This window comes from Trichomycterus rosablanca, chromosome 15 (genome assembly GCF_030014385.1).
Source record: "Trichomycterus rosablanca isolate fTriRos1 chromosome 15, fTriRos1.hap1, whole genome shotgun sequence".
Lineage (NCBI taxonomy): Eukaryota > Metazoa > Chordata > Actinopteri > Siluriformes > Trichomycteridae > Trichomycterus > Trichomycterus rosablanca.
The window spans coordinates 23,377,371-23,397,793 of record NC_086002.1 but is presented as its reverse complement, the minus strand read 5'-3'; the positions used below and the strand labels follow the sequence as shown (position 1 = coordinate 23,397,793).

The 20,423-nt window shown below is 38.4% G+C and overlaps 3 protein-coding genes across 3 annotated transcripts in view; 2 read left to right on the top strand and 1 right to left on the bottom strand.

Moving 5' to 3' along the window:
* Positions 1-6,488: 6,488 nt before the first annotated feature.
* Positions 6,489-6,931, top strand: LOC134329056 (histone H4). The gene has a single exon (XM_063010303.1). The coding sequence runs from the start codon at positions 6,503-6,505 to the stop codon at positions 6,812-6,814; it is 312 nt and encodes a 103-aa protein (XP_062866373.1). The 5' UTR covers positions 6,489-6,502; the 3' UTR covers positions 6,815-6,931.
* Positions 6,932-7,596: 665 nt separating this feature from the next.
* Positions 7,597-20,423, top strand: part of LOC134329073 (histone H2B-like) — a 68,695-nt gene continuing 55,868 nt past the window's right edge. The window contains exon 1 of the mRNA XM_063010319.1: positions 7,597-7,984. Coding sequence (XP_062866389.1) covers positions 7,681-7,926 — 246 coding nt within the window. The 5' untranslated portion in view covers positions 7,597-7,680 and the 3' untranslated portion in view covers positions 7,927-7,984. The remainder of the gene's footprint in view (positions 7,985-20,423) is intronic.
* Positions 19,038-19,448, bottom strand: LOC134328954 (histone H3). The gene has a single exon (XM_063010195.1). The coding sequence runs from the start codon at positions 19,446-19,448 to the stop codon at positions 19,038-19,040; it is 411 nt and encodes a 136-aa protein (XP_062866265.1).

The window sequence follows — 20,423 nt, the reverse complement described above, 5'->3', positions numbered from 1 at the left end:
ACTTTTCTCATTGGACAAACGTGCTTACGTCAAATGTCGCTGACTGGTCGGCGTTCTGCCGCTGCCTCGTTTTAGAAAACATAATATTTCCTCTATGCTGTTGGCGGGATTTATAATACTTTCCTTTCTTTCTTTGTGCTTTTAAAACACAGCTTACAATCGCATTTGAAGTATATAACTTTCTAAAAAATTATATTATTGATTATTTCGTTCATTTTGCTTATTATTAGTATTATTATTATTATTTTTGTTCCATGTTTATTACACAAACACGTTTGTTGCACCACTTTTAATCGTCTATATTGTTGGTTTTGCTACTGCAAGTGATCTATAACTTCACTTATGTATACATATATAGGGACATATGTAAAGATAAGATAGGGAAAAAATCTAATCGTAAATATTGATTTAATTTTACCATGTGATAAATCATGTTTTACAACGTGTGATTCTATGAACAACGATATTACATTTGTTTTGTTGAGACATTATCTGGGGAAATTGCACTTTTTCTGTGGAAATGGGTGGCTCTTAAAAGAGCCTTTTGGTTAGAATACGAGAACGACTTTACTTGGCCTTGGCTCCTTTCTCGGTCTTCTTGGGCAACAGAACAGCCTGGATGTTAGGCAGCACACCGCCCTGAGCGATGGTTACACCTCCAAGCAGTCTGTTCAACTCCTCGTCGTTACGCACGGCCAACTGCAGATGACGAGGGATGATACGAGACTTCTTGTTATCTCTGGCGGCGTTACCAGCCAACTCGAGGATCTCAGCGGTCAGATACTCCAGCACGGCAGCCAAGTAGACAGGAGCACCAGCTCCCACACGGTGGGCGTAATTACCCTTACGTAGCAGTCTGTGAACACGGCCCACGGGGAACTGAAGGCCAGCACGGGATGAACGAGTCTTGGCTTTAGCCCTAGTCTTACCACCGGTCTTCCTTTTTAAATATGATCTTTATTAAGACATGATTTTCAGAACAAAGTTATTATCATTACATTACAATCCGAACCAGATAAAGAACACAGCAATAACACATACAAAACATAAAATCTATTACATACAAATTTTTACAACTTAAGTATCGACCATGGAAATTTTTTCTTAGCTTTAAGATCTTCAGTTCGCAACCGTCTTAAGTGACAAACAATCTGTTTAAAAACAATGTCAGCACTTATATTAATTTGGTCTATAATTATTTTGCATCTTGTTTTCCAAATCTTTGTATTCACCACACAAATAATTAGCCAGTAAAATTCTTCAATATTTGTATGTACATTATCAAAAATACCATACATTATTGTTCTCATATTTATATCAAAATCCAAATTTAATGTTTTTACTTTATTCCAAATGTTGGTGGTTCTTGTACAGTTCAACAAAAGATGTTCAATTGTTTCTTCTTCCAGACAACCATGTATAGGACATTTAGTGGTGGTGACATAGCAACTCCATTTCACAATTGTTCTAACAGGTAGTCTATAATTTATTATTAGCCACATAGTGTCTCTTATATTTTCAGAAATATTTTTAGAGAGTATGTTCTTTATTATTATCTTACTTTCATTTAAATCTGTCTGTCTATACTGTAAGGTTTCTCCATGATAAAATGTATTAATTAATTTATAAATTTCTTTATTTGATAAGTTAATCCAGTCAATATTTAAGTTTGTATGCTTAAATGTGAAATCACCATAAATAAGTTTATAATAAAATACAGTACATCTTTTCTTTTCTTTCCTTTTTGTTTCAACCATTCAGATTCCTTTAGTATCCACTTAGCCTTCCTTTCCATTGCTTGTGCTATGTTTTTACAAAATGCAATTTTTAATTTAATGCCTAAGTCGATTGCTCCTAAACCTCCTTGTAACTTTGGTTTAAACAAAAGGGTTCGTTTTGTTACCTCCCTATTTGTATTCCATATAAATTTAATACACAATTTGTTCAGGCGATTAATACATTTTTCATCTGGTGGAAAAACAGTAGCAAGAAATAATAATTTAGATAAAATAAAGGTTTTAATAATATGTATGCGAGTTTTATAGTTAGAGCCTTTGAATTTGTCCAGTTCATGTTTCACTGACTCTTCTTTCTTTTCCCAGTTTAGTTCACGTGCTCTATCCTCGGCCACTCATTTTTATGTATTTTTATGTAATATAAAAATTGTTAGGAGGATTTAGTGGCGTTGGTGTTGCACGGTGTACACAGTCTGTATTTTACACAGAGATCGTATTAACTGATTGTAGTGTAATCTACAGTATGGCTGTACATTGGTAGAATGTAAACACGCTGGATGAAGGCATCAGGAATGAGCAGAATATTGAATGTTAACCATAAGACTGGTTATTGTAATAATGGTAATAAAACAACCGTATTCACAATGATGCCTTTTCTAATTTGGTAATTCATGTGTTTGAGCCGCCACTGTGTGTGTGTAACTTTAACCTTTGTCCTCTGAGTCCCGCAGCACCGACTCCCATTTCTGACGGGTTTTTGTCGCCGTTTGCAGGTTCTCCGGCTGGTACTCACACTCAGGCTGGAACTCATTGTTCTCGCTACCTGATCTGAAGGCATGAGGACCCAGGTGTGGTTCATCACCTCCAGATGTGCCTTGTGTTCCTAGGCAGCACAGATGATATCTGTTGAGTCCAATTTAAGCCCAACTTCCTTCTAACCCTAATTAGGATAACCGCAAGTTATTTCTGACCTGAACTATGATAACCCCAACATGTTTCTAACCCAAACTATAATAACCCCAAAATGTTTCTAACCGTAAATATGATAACCCCAACATGTATCTAACCCAAATTAGGATAACCCCAAGCTAGTTCTAACCATAATTAGGATATCCCCAACATGTAATAATAATAATAATAATAATCCTATTTTTACTATCAGGCAATGACAATTAGAAGGAGGCAGAGTAAAAACATCAACATCATTTCACTATTTAATTTACTTTCACGAAAACAGGTGAGCATAAAAAGTGTAGGTTTCCACATTAACAATACACAAAATCTTATTTCTATACCTTTTGGAACTTAATGACTTCATTTGCTGTTTTTCAGTCCTTTGAAGCAGTCAAGACCAGCTTTGTGATATCCAAAAAGTACATAAAGCGCTTTAAAAAAAACCTTATTGCTTTTGTATTTGAGCTAGCAAAGCTTCACACCTGAATGTTGTACATTGTTCACATTCTTGTATTTCACGATGTTTAGTACCGTAATGGGGATTTAAATTGTAAACCTTAACCGGCTTTACTTCTGACTTCAGTAAATAAATAGACGCCCATGTCTTGTTAAGAAATTGCAGTTTTTATCTTTTGCACTTACAGTTCTGTTCGCGAACACATTACGGTGAAGATGGATACACTCGCACACACCTAAATCATAAACTGAGAGGGAAATAAAAAACCCAGTCCCCCCCCCATAAAATAAGAAAATAAATAAATTAATTACTTAATTTGAGTTCACATACACTGACACATTCCTAAAACAACACATGGCTCCTACACAACAGATTCAAATCTTTTTTTTTTTTTTTTATAATTCCTTTTAAAACTCAGAAATGGTTTTAACACAGCTAACACTGAAACATAAAATGTCTTCTTTCACTTATTTGGATTTTATTGATACACAGCTTTGACCACTTTCACTTTAATCAAGATGTGTCTGACTTTGAAATATGTTTATGAAACGTTATGCTTTAGCAGAATATGACTTATAACGTCCCATTTCTCACAATACAGTGAAATAAACAAACACAATTTTAACACAGATGTCACTTATAAAGACCTGCATCAGTATTGTTCAGCACAGACAAATCCAAACACTGCGTTACACATTTTTTATGTATTTATTTGTTAATGTATTCATTGTTTATGTATTTATTTAGTTATTCACTCATTCATTCATGACCCTAACATTCACTTTAACAAAACATCTATGGCTCTAGCAGTCCAGGTAACACATATCCAGGGCCAGCTGTAGCCTAGTGGTTAAGGTACTAGGCCAGTGACCAGAGGGTCACTGGTTCAAGCCCCACCACTGCTAGGTTATCACTGTTGGGCCCTTGAGCAAGGCTCTTAACCCTCAATTGCTCTGACTGTATACTGTAATGTAAGTCGCTGTGGATAAAGGTGTCTGCTAAATGTAAATATCCACCTATTTTACTTTTTTTTTTTTTTTACTCTCTCTCTCTCTCTCTCTCTCTCTCTCTCTCTCTCTCTCTCTCTCTCTCTCTCTCTCTCTCTCAATTCAATTCAATTGAATTTGCTTTATTGACATGACAAATTTCTATATTTGTATTGTCAAAGCATACACATAGTATATATAAATATTTACAAAAGAAATAAAAAACAGGTGTATATATTGAAAAAAATGGTGAGAAAATATTAATTATGTAATTAGACAATTATTCACACAAAAAAAGATAAAATATTACTATGTGTGTGTGTGGTGTGTGTGTGATGTGTGTGTGATGTGTGTTTGGTGGGTTTGTGATGTGTGTGTGTGTGTGGGGGGGGGGGGGGGGGGTGGGGGGGGGGTGGGGGGAAGGGGGGTATTATTTGGTGTTTCACTCACTGTCCCGGAGTGTGTGACACTCGTGTACATATTTGGCTGCAGTGGAGGCTGATGGTCCCTCTCCTAATATAATTGCCAGTTTCTGGCTGTCTGTCGGCGATCTGAAGCCACTCACCTCTCTTTCTAACTGATTATAATATTTGTTTCTGATTGTTGTGTATTTTGGGCAGTTTAGAAGCAAGTGCACCTCTGTCTCAACCTCACCTGTCCTGCAGTGACCACACAGTCTCTCCTCTCTGGGGATCCAGGACTTTTTAATCCTGCCTCTCTCGATGGCCAGGCTGTGGTCACTCAGTCTGTATTTGGTGAGAATGTGTCTCTGCTTCGTATCTCGGACAGTAAGGAGATACGTGGCCAGGTTGTATTCATGTTTTAGGGTCAGATAGCAGTTTAGTCTGTTTTGGGATTGAGTTTGCGTTGTCCAATGTACCAGATAAGTGTTTATGAGGTGTTTGATAATTTGGGTGATCCTGATTGGTGTTTGGAAAGCAGTGCTGGTCAGAGAGTTGGGATTGTTAGGGGTCAGTGTGTTGGTCAGTCTCTGGACCAGCTGACACACAGGACTCTTTTCAGGGTAGAGCTCTTGGGATTGGAGTGCCTGAAACTGCAGGCTTGTTTTGGGACTGGATTTTAGGTGCATCCAGAATTTAAGGGCTCTTTTATCAACATTAATAATTAATGGGTATCGACCTAATTCAGCCCTGCATGCTTTGGTTGGGTTTAAAATCATTCTGCAGAATTCTGCATGCAGGACTTCAGTGGGATGCTTGTCCCATCTAGTGTAGTCATGATGACTGAGTTGACCCCATACTTCACTACCGTATAGCGCAATGGGCAGGATTATACTGTCAAAGATCTTTAACCAGATTCCAATTGGGATGTCAATCTTAATGAATTTGTTTTTAATTGAATAGAGGGCTCTGCAGGCTTTCTCTTTCAGTGCTTCTACTGCCAGACCGAAGCCTCCTGAGGCGCTGATTTTGAGCCCCAGGTAATCATAAGAAAGGGTGTGGTCTAGGGCGGTGTCTCCTAGATTGAAAGTGTACCTGCTCTCCTGAGATCTGGCTTTCTTTTGGAAGATCATGATTTTAGATTTATCAGGATTTACTGTCAGGGCCCAGGTCTGACAGAACTTCTCTAGCAGATCCAGCATACTCTCTCACACACACACACTCACACATCTGCAAAAGCTAGCAACAAACACTGGTGTTGTCCATTTATATATTACACATTCCAACACAATTTTACCCTCATGTTTTATTTACCCTACACCTCCTCCTACACTGCTGCAGGTGTTTTAGATCTTTGTTTTTATCATAACGTGACTCTAATGCTACTTTCACTAGCACTGAAAGGTTTCTAAAGCTATTTGTTTCTTTCAAATTCAATATTCACTACAACTGTACTGATATGAACTAATATGAATTTTTGATCATACACTGCTGTATTCTCCCACACTGTCTTTCCGTATTCCTAATATGTTTTTTTTTTGGGCTACATTGTCATGCATCTAATGGCTCTTTTTCCCACCTAATTGTACAATATTAAAAAATGCGACAAACATGGCGATTATACAGTAGTACATTGTAATAGGGTTTAGGGTTGTTTCTTTGTTTGTCTTTCTTTCTTTTGGCACAACATGTTTAGAAAAAAATTCTTAACATTACACATTAGTTACAGAAAAATATGTCATGTGGAATACATCGAATGTGGACTGATTTACTGTGAGGATAAAACAGTGGAGGTACTAAGTTACGCGCTTTACATGAGATCTACTCCGAGCAGCTGCGGTCACAGTGGGCGGTCGCTGCTTAACTCCGCCCCATTGTCTTCAACTAGGTCCGGTAGAGGGAAATAACAGGCTCGCTGTGAACGCTCGTCCTGCATTGACTCGCTTCATCTCGACGAGAGCAGTAACGATGTCCGGAAGAGGAAAAGGCGGCAAAGGTCTTGGAAAAGGAGGCGCTAAGCGTCACCGCAAAGTTCTCCGTGATAACATCCAGGGTATTACTAAACCCGCCATCCGCCGTTTGGCTCGCCGTGGCGGTGTGAAGCGTATTTCCGGCTTGATCTACGAGGAGACCCGCGGTGTGCTCAAGGTTTTCCTTGAGAACGTCATCCGTGATGCCGTCACCTACACCGAGCACGCCAAGAGAAAGACCGTCACCGCAATGGACGTGGTGTACGCTCTGAAACGCCAGGGACGCACCCTGTACGGATTCGGGGGTTAAACGTTCAGACCTCCACGCTAACACAACGGCTCTTTTAAGAGCCACCCATATTTTCTGCAAAAGAGAAATTCCTTCTTGTTTATTATTATTATTAGTGTTTAGTAATAGCACGTTCACTGATGCGTTTGTAGATTTGCAGATCACTCGTTTAGCCCCCATAGCTTGAAAGCATCATAAATAAAAATAACACATTCACTGATGCATTTTTTATCAGTTCACTTATGTAGCCCTAAAAGCTTGGTGTTATCATTAGTAGTTTTAGTATTACGTTTACTATCAGATCTCTCGTTTAGCCTTCAAACGGCGTGTTTGCATACTACCAATGTACAACCATACTGTAGATTACACTACAATCATTAACACGATCTTTGTGTAAAATACAGTAAAACATTGTGCCCGAATGCTTCGCTTAAAAAACAAACAAAAAATTATCTATCTATTTATCCTAACTATAAAATATTGATAAATAAAATATTGCTATTGATTCTTTTATATTCGGTTTTAAAACATGTATCGACCTCAGATTAAGCGGGAACAGACAACAAAGAACAGATTCTAGTGAATGGGGCAGAAGGGGGCGTGGAACGGTATGTTGTCTGTCCAATAGAAACCCAGGACCTTGGACCAATCAGAGTTACGTGTTCCAACTTGGCTTACTCAGCATGCAGGGTTAATAAAGCGGGCGTGTAGAGCATCTTCATTCACTTTCAGTTTGCTCTAGAAAAAACAGCAGCATCATGCCTGAACCAGCGAAGGCCGCGCCCAAGAAGGGCTCCAAGAAAACCGTCCCCAAGACCGCCGGCAAAGGAGGCAAGAAGCGCAGAAAGTCCAGGAAGGAGAGCTACGCTATCTACGTGTACAAGGTCATGAAACAGGTCCACCCTGATACCGGGATCTTCTCCAAGGCTATGGGCATCATGAACTCCTTCGTCAACGACATTTTCGAGCGTATCGCTGGTGAGTCCTCTCGTCTGGCTCACTACAACAAGCGCTCCACCATCACCTCCAGGGAGATCCAGACCGCCGTGCGCCTGCTGCTTCCCGGTGAGCTGGCCAAGCACGCCGTGTCCGAGGGTACCAAGGCCGTCACCAAGTACACCAGCTCCAAGTAAAGCGCCTTAGTCGCTCTGGCAAACCAACGGCTCTTTTAAGAGCCACCCATCTTATCAAGTTAAGAGAATTTTCCTCTTTTTAAATATTAGATCTGAATATGTTATACACACTATCTAGATAGCCTCACATGTTTATAATACTTGATTTTTATTTATTTATTAATATATTACTATTTTTGGTCACTGTTGTTTTTCACGAGTTGTCCACGACTGTCACTATGTGGTGAGTTTAGGAGATTACATAATAAAATGTCACTGTACTCTTAAAGTTATTATAATACACTCAGAGCCGTAGAGAGAGAGATGCTACACTCCTTGATCTCGCCAAACAAACCCGGTGCTGTTAAAATAAAAAAAAAAAAACGATAACTAACTAACTGTATTAGGCGTTTACAAAACTAACGAGAACGTACTAAAATTATAGATAGAATAGCCTTCGTTTTCGTGTTCATCATTTTATTCATGAGCATTGTGAACTGATATGAAATCGATGTTTTCCACTCGAGCACCGTACTGTACCTCATGCGGTCTTTCCCAATCCGCTCCCTCCTCACTAACAATCAACTACAGAGGGACCCTCCACGTGAACGCGCAAACGGAGGCGGAGTGAAGAGGGGGAGTGAGTAGGGAGCGGATTGAGATTGGGGGGATTGGGCTCCCTGACGGCACTTCATGTTTACATTCCGTTTCTGCTCTCCACGCTAGCCTGCAAAATGACCACAGCAAAAGTTAAGTTGATGTTTTTCTGATGTGTGTCTCATGAATTAGTTCATATTATTATTAGGGCTGTCGTTAATCGCGGTAATTAACGCGATTAAGGCCTTACATTTTTAATCGTGATAAATTTTTAATCAAACTATTTTATGTGTTAGTAAACATCCATTCTTGCATTTCAGGGCTGCAGCACCTTCCAGAAAAGCTGGGATGGTAAAGCATTTACCACTTTGTAATGTTGCCATTCCGTCTCAACACAAAGATGTTTTGGCACCTTGAATATCTAGCAATGAAGTGTTCTGGTGTATTTTGTGCCATTGTTCCTGAAAACTGAAGTCTTAAGGTGTGCAACAGTACACGGTTGTTGTCATAGTCACTTCTTACAAAATTCTCCACACGTTCTCTCTGGTAGGCCGGTCCAATACTTGGCTCTCTTCTTCCACAGCCATGCCTTTGTAATGTCTGCCGGCTGGGATAACTGAGGTTTAGCACATAGGTCAAGCCAAGGAAGGCAGCACAAGCTATAGCATTATCTTTTAGTCCTGTGATGACATGTACTTTCTCAATAATAATCATGATGTCCTTTAGTGTGTCACCTGCAGAAGCTCTCATGTTCATCATCACAACTACTACCAACGAGGGCTGGTCCACCTCTAAACCTTCAGGTTCCTGCAACATCAATTATTATGGTATGAAAAGGGTCAAAAGTAATTTGTTAATACTTTAATTTGTCTTGTCAAAACATGCAGTTAATAAACATTACATTTTTAGTATAACAAGTTAAGTTTTTAGTTTAACAAGTTTCATTTTAATTACATTTTTATAGTTTTATCTATATTAGAATGAAATGCACCAAATTGAAATAATTAAAATGTCTCAAATGACTGAATATTAAGATAATTGAGGTTTGCAAAAAAATGACTCGTTATGTTGTGGTTAATCAAGTTAACTACCCTGACATGAGGTTTAAATTAAGTTAACTATGTTTTCTCTAACAAGCTTAGCATGTTTACAGATAAATGCAAAACTTTTTTCCGGCTTCAGATAAAACTTCATTCATCTAACCATCTGTGTGTTATCGAGTTTTAACTTTGCTCTCAACACTGGGTTAAAGTTGTTTCCTCAATGCATTAAAATGAGAAAAGTTTTTATTAGCTAGCTAACTTACCTCAGCCAACAGAGATATTTGCCAAGTTACAAAAAAGGTTGAAAAATGAACCACCTAACTACCTCAGTTAACAAAATGGCAAGCCTGAAGAACAGCTCAACCTATTTTCAAATGAGAAAAGTGAGACGTTGCAATAAATCAAACTACAAGACTCATTACAGCATCTCTCACATATAATGTTGTTGATTTAAAGTAAGTGTAATAACGACATGCATTCCGACACATTCTAACACACTAATTCTAAGTTTACAGTAATAAACTGTGGTAACTATACAGATTAATAGAACAGAATTACTTACCTTAGTTCATTTGCTCACAAACTGTGCAATCTGGATTCCGTTGTGGAGGCTCTTCACAACCGTTGCGGGTTAGAAGGTGTATTTAAAAAAAAAAAAAAAAAACGCACGCGCGCAGACTGGAAGTGCTTGAAAATTTAAAGCAACTTATTTATATAACTTATTTTTATATTCACACAAATAAAATAAGTAGATTTTATAGCATTGTTTAATAAGTACAGTGGTGTTCAAAAAAATAGCAGTGATTTTAAAAAAGTGAATAAAGCACAAAATCATTATAATAACTTTTATTTCCATAAATGCAAATGCACTGAAAATACTCCACTTTCAATTCTAAATCAAAACATTAACAACATTTAGCCAGTTTGTGTCAATCCTTTACAGAAAATTAAGAAAAATGAATATTAGGCTGTTCAAAATAATAGCAGTGCAGCATTTTTCTTTAAAAACTCAAAAAATGTGTCTATAACATGAAAAAATGTTTAAGGTTTCTCTTTACTTTAAATTACTGAACTAATATTTAGTGGCAGAACAATTGTTTCCGAGATCTGTGTTGCATGGAGTCGATCAACTTCTGGCACCTCTGAACAGGTATTCCAGTCCAGGATGATTAGACTACATTCCACAGTTCTTCTGCAATTTTGGGTTTTGCCTCAAAAAAACGTGTTTCAGACGTCAGAACACAAGTTCTCTATGGGATTGAAGTCAGGGGATTGGGCTGGTCACTCTATTACCTTAATCTTGTTTGTCTGTCACCAAGATGTTTTGGGTCATTGTCATGTTGAAACACCCATTTTAAGGACATTTCTTCTTCGTTATAGACAACATGATCTGCTCAAGTATTCTGATATATTTAAACTGATCCATGATCCCTCGTATGTGATAAATAGGTGTAACACCATGGTATGATAAACATCCCCCATATCATCATTTTGTACCACCATGCTTTACTGTCTTCACAGTGAACTTTGGCTTGAATTCAGTGCTCGGGGGTCGTCTGACATACTGTCTACGGCCACTAGACCCAAATAGAACAATTTTGCTTTCACCAGTCCACAAAATGTTGAGCCATTTCTCTTTGGACCAGTCAATGTGTTCCTTGGCAGATTTGAACCCATTCAGGACACGTCTTTTTCTTAACAACGGGACTTTGATAGGAGTTCTTGCTGGTAAATTGGCTTCACTTAATCATCATCTGTACTCACTGGTAACTTCACATGTTCCTTGATCCTTCTGGAGGTGATCATTGACTGAGTATTTGCTATTTTGGCTAATCTTCGATCCAATTGAACAGTAGTTCCACGCTTCCTTCCGTATCTTTCAGGTTTTGGTTGTCACTTCAAGGCATTTGAGATCATTTTAGCTGAGCAGCCGATAATTTGCTGCACTTCTCTGTATGCTTTTTCTCTCTACAATCAACTTTTTAATCAAAGTATGCTGTTCATCAGAACAATGTCTGGAACAACTCATTTTCCCCAGTATTTCAAAAGGAAATGTGCTATGACCAAGCTGTGCAACATTTGCCCCCCTCCTACATTAAATAAGGGCCAAAACTGACACCCGTTCTTCTGCAGAATGAATGACTTCACCAATTGAACTCCTCACTGCTATTATTTTGAACAACCCCCTTTCAATCAATGCTTCGATTACTCAGAATGAGCGGCATGCATGTCCTAATTGTTGGGTTTGTTTTGTTTTCATTACTCTACTACACTTTCAAGTCAATTTTTTGCTATGTAGAAATAGCATTTCTACTAAAAACAGTGATTTACCATGTTAATGGTGTTGAACTGCTATTATTTTGAACACTACTGTAAAATTTACTCAAATAATAGCCATAAATTCAAGAACTTAATTCCATTAAATAAATTTAACACAAAACATTTGTAAAAAATCTACTGGACCACTGATTCATTTTTTTACAGTGTATGCAATTTGTTGAGGGGGCCCAAAAAATTTTTTTTGCACTGGGGCCCATGAGCTCCCAGTTACACCACTGGTGTTGCATCTAGAAATGGTTCATATTATGAGCGCCTGTTTTCAGTGGCAGGGTTATGAACAGGTAAAGATCCTCACTTTTACCAGTTCATGTTTTACCAGCTCATTTTAAATAACTGGCTGAAAGATGGTAACTGTCAACAACTACATTTCAGCAGCAGTATTAAACACATTTTGCACTTACGGCTGCTATCCTGTGGACTGTTACAGTTTTTGTGGACAGTTGGTTGTTCAACAGTATTTGAAAAACATTTTTAAATGGTATCTTTTGTTGAGTTTTTATTACACAATATTTATTTAAACTAAATTAAAACTAATACTAGAACTAATAAAAACTAAACTAAAACTAAGCATTAAAAAAATAATAAAAATTAAAAAGAACTAGCAAACCCACTATAAAAACGTATTAAAACTTACTAAATTAGAGAGAAAAAAAGTCACAAGGAAATAAAACTATTATAACATTGATTCCTACATGTAATACATTAATGAATTCATTGTGAATATGCACAAGTTCATTTTGTCTAATGTAAGTGCTGGAGAAGGTGCAGAATGTAGTCGAGTTAAAGTAGAGATATCCAAGGTAAAATATTACTCCAGTAAAAAAAACTAAAATAAAAACATTACAACGGTTCTCTACGGGAGTGTCACCACTCTGTTCTCTCTACTGCTCTGGATACACTTAAAATATCGTCCTGTTATTATTGTTAGGATTGAAGTTTTGTTTAAGCTGAGAGTGTAATGGTCAATTATTATCATTAAACAGCATTAAGTGGCTCCATTTATATGCATTCTGACATATATATATATGGATTTATATATACCTAGCCTTTCCTTCAGATCGACCATTTGTAAATTTGTTTCGGCATTGTTAAAAGTGTTTCAGCTCTAGTAAATTTGTTTTTGTTTTTGTTGTAAATTTGTTTTCTAAAATGTTAATTTGTTTTGCACTTCTTGGCCACTGTAGTTTTTCCTCAGTAAATTGGTCCACAATCGATTTGATGTTTTTTTTTTCTGTAACTAAAGTTAATTTTAATAATTTTGCCGTTTTAAACATGTTAAAAAAAGAAATTCAACAGGGCTTCTATGCAACCCTAAACCTTATTACAATATACTATAATTTTAATATTGTACAATTAGGTGGGACAGATAGCCATTAGAGACATGACAATGTAGCCCAAAAAATACCCCATACTAGGATATAAGACAGTGGGAGAATAGAGCAGTGTATGACCAAAAGTCATATTAAGTCAAATTTGTAGTGAAATTGAAATAAAACAAACAAATAGCTTTAAAAACCTTTCAGTGCTTGTGAAAGTAGCATTAGAGACACGTTAGGATAAAAAAATACATCTAAAAAACCTGCAGCGGTGTAGGACGAGGTGTAGGGTGAATAAAACATGAGGGTAAAATTGTGTTTAGGAATGTGTAATATATACAGGGGTTGGACAAAATAACTGAAACACCTGTCATTTTAGTGTGGGAGGTTTCATGGCTAAATTGGACCAGTCTGGTGGCCAATCTTCATTAATTGCACATTGCACCAGTAAGAGCAGGGTGTGAAGGTTCAATTAGCAGGGTAAGAGCACAGTTTTGCTCAAAATATTGCAATGCACACAACATTATGGGTGACATACCAGAGTTCAAAAGAGGACAAATTGTTGGTGCACGTCTTGCTGGCGCATCTGTGACCAAGACAGCAAGTCTTTGTGATGTATCAAGAGCCAAGGTATCCAGGGTAATGTCAGCATACCACCAAGAAGGACAAACCACATCCAACAGGATTAACTGTGGACGCAAGAGGAAGCTGTCTGAAAGGGATGTTCGGGTGCTAACCCGGATTGTATCCAAAAAACATAAAACCACGGCTGCCCAAATCACGGCAGAATTAAATGTGCACCTTGACTCTCCTGTTTCCACCAGAACTGTCCGTCGGGAGCTCCACAAGGTCAATATACACGGCCGGGCTGCTATAGCCAAACCTTTGGTCACTCGTGCAAATGCCAAACGTCGGTTTCAATGGTGCAAGGAGCGCAAATCTTGGGCTGTGGACAATGTGAAACATGTATTGTTCTCTGATGAGTCCACCTTTACTGTTTTCCCCACATCCGGGAGAGTTACGGTGTGGAGAAGCCCCAAAGAAGCGTACCACCCAGACTGTTGCATGCCCAGAGTGAAGCATGGGGGTGGATCAGTGATGGTTTGGGCTGCCATATCATGGCATTCCCTTGGCCCAATACTTGTGCTAGATGGGCGCGTCACTGCCAAGGACTACCGAACCATTCTGGAGGACCATGTGCATCCAATGGCGGTGCCGTGTATCAGGATGACAATGCACCAATACACACAGCAAGACTGGTGAAAGATTGGTTTGATGAACATGAAAGTGAAGTTGAACATCTCCCATGGCCTGCACAGTCACCAGATCTAAATATTATTGAGCCACTTTGGGGTGTTTTGGAGAAGCGAGTCAGGAAATGTTTTCCTCCACCAGCATCACGTAGTGACCTGGCCACTATCCTGCAAGAAGAATGGCTTAAAATCCCTCTGACCACTGTGCAGGACTTGTATATGTCTCATTTCCAAGACGAATTGACGCTGTATTGGCCGCAAAAGGAGGCCCTACACCATACTAATAAATTATTGTGGTCTAAAACCAGGTGTTTCAGTTATTTTGTCCAACCCCTGTAAATGGACAACGCTTGTGTTTGGTTCTAGCTTTTGCAGGTGTGTGTGAGAGAGAGAGAGTAAAAAATTTAAGTAAAATGGGTGGATATGTCTCACCTGGACTGCTAGAGCCATTAATGTTTTGTTAAAGTGGGTGTTAGGGTCATGAATGAGTGATTAACTAAATAAACAATGAATACATTAAACAAATAAATACATAAAAATTGAGTAAATACGTTTTCAGATTCTTCTGTGCTGAACAATACTGATTTATAAAGTCTTTATAAGTGACATCTGTGTTAAAAATGTGTTTGTATATTTTACTGTATTGTGAGAAATGGGAAGTTATAAGTCATATTCTGCTAAAGCATAACGTTTCATAAACATATTTCAAAGTCAGACACATCTTGGTTAAAGTGAAAGTGATCTTAGCTGTGTATCAATAAAAGCCAAATAAGTGAAATAAGACATTTTATGTTTCAGTGTTAGCTGTGTTAAAGCCATTTCTAAGTTAAACATTAAAAAGTGCATCTTTATAAAAGAGATGTATCAGATAAATAGCTAAAATAGACTTGAATCTGTTTTGTGAGTGTTAGAAAGATCAGTAGAATGTGAATGTTGGAGCCATGTGTTGTTTTAGAAATGTGTCAGTACATGTGAACTTAAAGCTGATACGGTGATGTTCTGTAGATCTTACAGCACAAATATGTAGAACTAACTGAAATAAATGTTAGTGTATTGTAGTATTCTTCTTCTTATCATCATTATTATTATAAATTGTTATGTTTATTTTTTTCTTCCATTTCAGCTACATGACAGTTAAGCACCCTGGACTCGATCTAGTCCTGCTTGGTAGCTGTGTTTTACTTCGCACTAAACAGAGTAACAGAACAAAAACATGCCAGTAAAGAAGAGGGAGCAGAAAATTGCAGCTTGCAAAAAAAGAGGAATAATAATCAGTAATTATTATTCAGAATAATGTATCAATATCAATAATAAAACACTATTCTAAGTACTCAACACAGGGTATATATTTTAGGACAGACATATTGTAAAATATTAACTGTAAATAATCATAATTACTCATAATAATCAATTTGTTTTTAATATTATAGTTGTTGTCGTAATAGTATTATTGGTGATGGTAGTAGTAGTAGTAACTTATAATATAACTAGTTACCTATAATGTTATGGAAAACCAATAGACAATTAGTGGAGCGTGGCTCCCATCTGGTGGCCAAAATGTGACAACACACAAACAAAATGTCATGTAGCTGTTACGTTCATACATTTACATTTTCAGCATTTAGCAGAAGCTTTTATCCAAAGCGACTTACAGTACTGTGACAGTATACAATCTAAGCAATCGAGGGTTAAGGGCCTTGCTCAAGGGCCCAACAGTGGCAACCTGGCAGTGGTGGGGCTTGAACTGGAAACCTTCTGATTACTGGTCCAGTACCTTAACCGCTAGGCTACAACTGCCCTACACATGCCATACACATGCCATACACATGCCATACCCATGTATATGTGTTTTCTTTTATGTATGTATTTTTTTATGTATTTGTGTGTGTGTGTGTGTGTGTGTGTGTGTATGTGTATGTATGTGTATATACACACATTTTACTCAAACACACACAGATACTACTAAGAAACAAAAGTGCTGTAAGAACCGGTGACAAACATACACAATACACAACACAGAATTGCAGAACTGCAGTCTGAGTCCATCACTGTTTAATATCTACATAAATGAATTAGTGTGCAGCCCCCGGACTCACTCTGCAGGACGGTGAAGTAAAATTTCTACTCTATGCAGCTGCACCTAGACCTGTTGGAGCAGTACAGCCAGAACTGGGCCCTAGCAGTAAATCTGAAGAAAACAAAAATGGTGTTCCAAAAACAAACCTAGATGTCAGGAACACATGGCACCAGTTTACCATGGTCAGCACTGCCCTGGAGCACACAATGCAGTACACTTACCTTGGTCTCATCATTACATTTACATTTTCAGCATTTAGCAGACGCCTCTATCCAAAGCAACGTACAGTACAGTTACAGTGTACAATCGGAGCAATTGAGGGTTAAGGGCCTTGCTCAAGGGCCCAACAGCAGCAACCTGGCAGTGGTGGGGCTTGAACCAGCAACCTTCTGATTACTAGTCCAGTACCCTAACCACTAGGCCACGGCTGTACTCATTACTGCATCAGGGAGTTTCAGCATGGCAGTGAATGTGTATGGGGTCCACTGAAATTTCACAGTTCTATTAAATGGGACAAACATCCAACAGAAACCCTGCATGTTGATTTCTGTAGAATTATTTTATAAGTCCAAAGGAAAACACCGACCATTTGGCAATATTGTTTCCTACTGTCATGCCTACAGAGCTACTTGAATCTGAATCTACATACTACACAAATAACAGCAGTCAGAAACTGAGCATCATGTTAGGAGAGGAGAAGGAGAGCAGCACTGAAACAGCACAGTATGTATCTGCCTGCAACAGTCTGAGAGACACGGACTGATACACCCGAACAGAGGAACAGTCTGAATTAACCCACAAAGAGAAAGTGTTAAATATATACGTGTTTCATTTTTTATATTCATATTCTGTCTTTTCAATGCTTTGGCAATACTGTAAGGCTCACCTGGGGCCAGTGATAGCTCAGTGGTTAAGGTACTGGACTAGTAAACAGAAGGTTGCCGGTTCAAGCCCCGCCACCACCAAGTTGCCACTGTTGGGTCCCTGAGCAAGGCCCTTAACCCTCAATTGCTCATTGTGTTCCGCTCATTGTGTTCCGCTCAGTGTGTAAGTCGCTTTGGATAAAAGCGTCTGCTAAATGCTGAAAATGTAAAATGTAATGGAGATGACGAACCACACCTGGGTCCTCATGCCTTCAAATCAGGTAGCGAGAACAATGAGTTCCAGCCTGAGTGTGAGTGCCAGCAAAAACTTTAATTCCTCAGTGGTGCAGTGGAGCTTCGGTCAGGCCTCTGTGCAGGACACTGGAGTTTCTTGAAGCCGAGCTTCTCTTTATGTTTGTGGATTTTGCTTTATGCACAGAGGTATAGTCCTGCTGGAACAGGAAGTGGCCTTCCCCTTTAATCTAATTCAGTCATGGTCTTTATCTCACTCACTTATAACACTTGTTAACACTTGTTAGCTAAGGTGGCGGCTGAAACACATGAATTTCCAAATTAGAAAAGGCATCATTGTGAATTCGGTTGTTTTATTACCATTATTACAATAACCAGTCTTATGGTTAACATTCAATATTCTGCTCATTCCTCATGCCTTCATCCAGCGTGTTTACATTCTACCAATGTACAGCCATACTGTAGATTACACTACAATCAGTTAATACGATCTCTGTGTAAAATACACACTGTGTACACCGTGCAACACCAACGCCACTAAATTCTCCTAACTATTTTTTATATTACATAAAAATACATAAAAATACACATACATAAAAGAAAACACACACATACACACATAAACACACAGATTTAGTTCGTGTTTTCACATTTTGTTGGAAGATGGAAGAAACGCTCCACTAACCGTCTATTGGTTCTCCATAACATTATAATTACAGTTACTACTACTACTACCATCACCAATAATACTATTATTACAACAACTATAATAGAAATAAAAATCATTATTATAAGTAATTATGATAATTTACACTTAATATTTTACAGTACGTCTGTTCTAAAATGTTTCTATTTACCCTGTGTTGAGTACCTAGAATAGTATTTTATTATTTATTTATTATTCTGAATAATAATTACTGATTATTTATCTTTTTTTTTGCATTAGTAGTGTAATATTTTTACCACCGCTGCAATTTACAGCTCCCTCTTCTTTACCATCATGTTTTTGTTGTTACTCTACTACTCATAGCGACTATATTACTCTTACTAACTCAATGCTTTATAGAACCCCATAAACATACACCACTATAAACATTATTAATCATGTGTTATAAGACACCATCTGCCAATCTTTAATCTGCTGTACTTATGTAACCTTGCTTATAATTGTTGTAAGAACATGTAAAGTACATCTCTACACACACACACACAAAAAAAACCCGTTTTTCCTAATATTTAAAACTGATAAATATAACTAAAAATTTAACTCGGAACACGCACACACAATGGAATAATAAATTAAAAAAGTTATGAAAAGTGCTAATTTCAGTGGAAGCATGTAAGTGGCTCTTAAAAGAGCCTTTGGGGATAACTGGATGGAGTGGGTTCGTTTAAGCACGCTCTCCGCGAATACGGCGGGCCAGCTGGATGTCCTTAGGCATGATGGTCACCCTCTTGGCATGGATGGCGCACAGGTTGGTGTCCTCGAACAGGCCGACCAGGTAAGCCTCACTGGCCTCCTGCAGAGCCATGACGGCAGAACTCTGGAAGCGCAGATCGGTCTTAAAGTCCTGAGCGATCTCTCTAACCAGGCGCTGGAAGGGCAGCTTGCGGATGAGCAGCTCAGTGGACTTCTGATAACGGCGGATTTCACGCAGAGCCACGGTACCTGGCCTGTAACGGTGAGGTTTCTTCACACCGCCGGTAGCCGGGGCGCTCTTGCGGGCAGCCTTAGTGGCGAGCTGCTTCCTCGGCGCTTTACCACCGGTGGATTTACGAGCGGTCTGCTTGGTTCTTGCCATCGCGTCTGGAACTCTGCACTTCACCAACTGTAGAACAGAATATGTTAACCCGCCCAACACGCTCTATTTAAGTACCAGAGCCGCTCCGCGCTCATTGTGCGTCTTGATGAAGCTCTTTTCTCATTGGACGAACGTGTTTACGTCAAATGTCGCTGACTGGTCGGTGTTCTGCCGCTGCCTCGTTTTAAAAAACAAAGTATTTCCTCTATGCTGTTGGCGGGATTTATAATACTTTCCTTTGTCTCTTTGTGCTTTTAAAACACAGCCTACAATCGGATTTAAAGTATATACCTTTTTAAAAAATATATTATTGAATATTTCGTTCATTTTCCATATTATTATTAGCATTATTATTATTTTTGTTCCATGTGTATTACACAAACACGTTTGCTGCACCACTTTTAATCGTCTAAATTGTTGGTTTTGCTACTGCAAGTGATATATACAGTGTATCACAAAAGTGAGTACACCCCTCACATTTCTGCAGATATTTAAGTATATCTTTTCATGGGACAACACTGACAAAATGACACTTTGACACAATGAAAAGTAGTCTGTGTGCAGCTTATATAACAGTGTAAATTTATTCTTCCCTCAAAATAACTCAATATACAGCCATTAATGTCTAAACCACCGGCAACAAAAGTGAGTACACCCCTAAGAGACTACACCCCTAAATGTCCAAATTGAGCACTGCTTGTCATTTTCCCTCCAAAATGTCAAGTGACTCGCTAGTGTTACTAGGTCTCAGGTGTGCATAGGGAGCAGGTGTGTTCAATTTAGTAGTACAGCTCTCACACTCTCTCATACTGGTCACTGAAAGTTCCAACATGGCACCTCATGGCAAAGAACTCTCTGAGGATCTTAAAAGATGAATTGTTGCGCTACATGAAGATGGCCAAGGCTACAAGAAGATTGCCAACACCCTGAAACTGAGCTGCAGCACAGTGGCCAAGATCATCCAGCGTTTTAAAA

Excerpts from the sequence above, each read along its gene's own strand:
- LOC134329056 (XM_063010303.1), top strand. The coding sequence starts at position 6,503 with ATGTCCGGAAGAGGAAAAGGCGGCAAAGGTCTTGGAAAAGGAGGCGCT.
- LOC134328954 (XM_063010195.1), bottom strand. The coding sequence starts at position 19,448 with ATGGCAAGAACCAAGCAGACCGCTCGTAAATCCACCGGTGGTAAAGCG.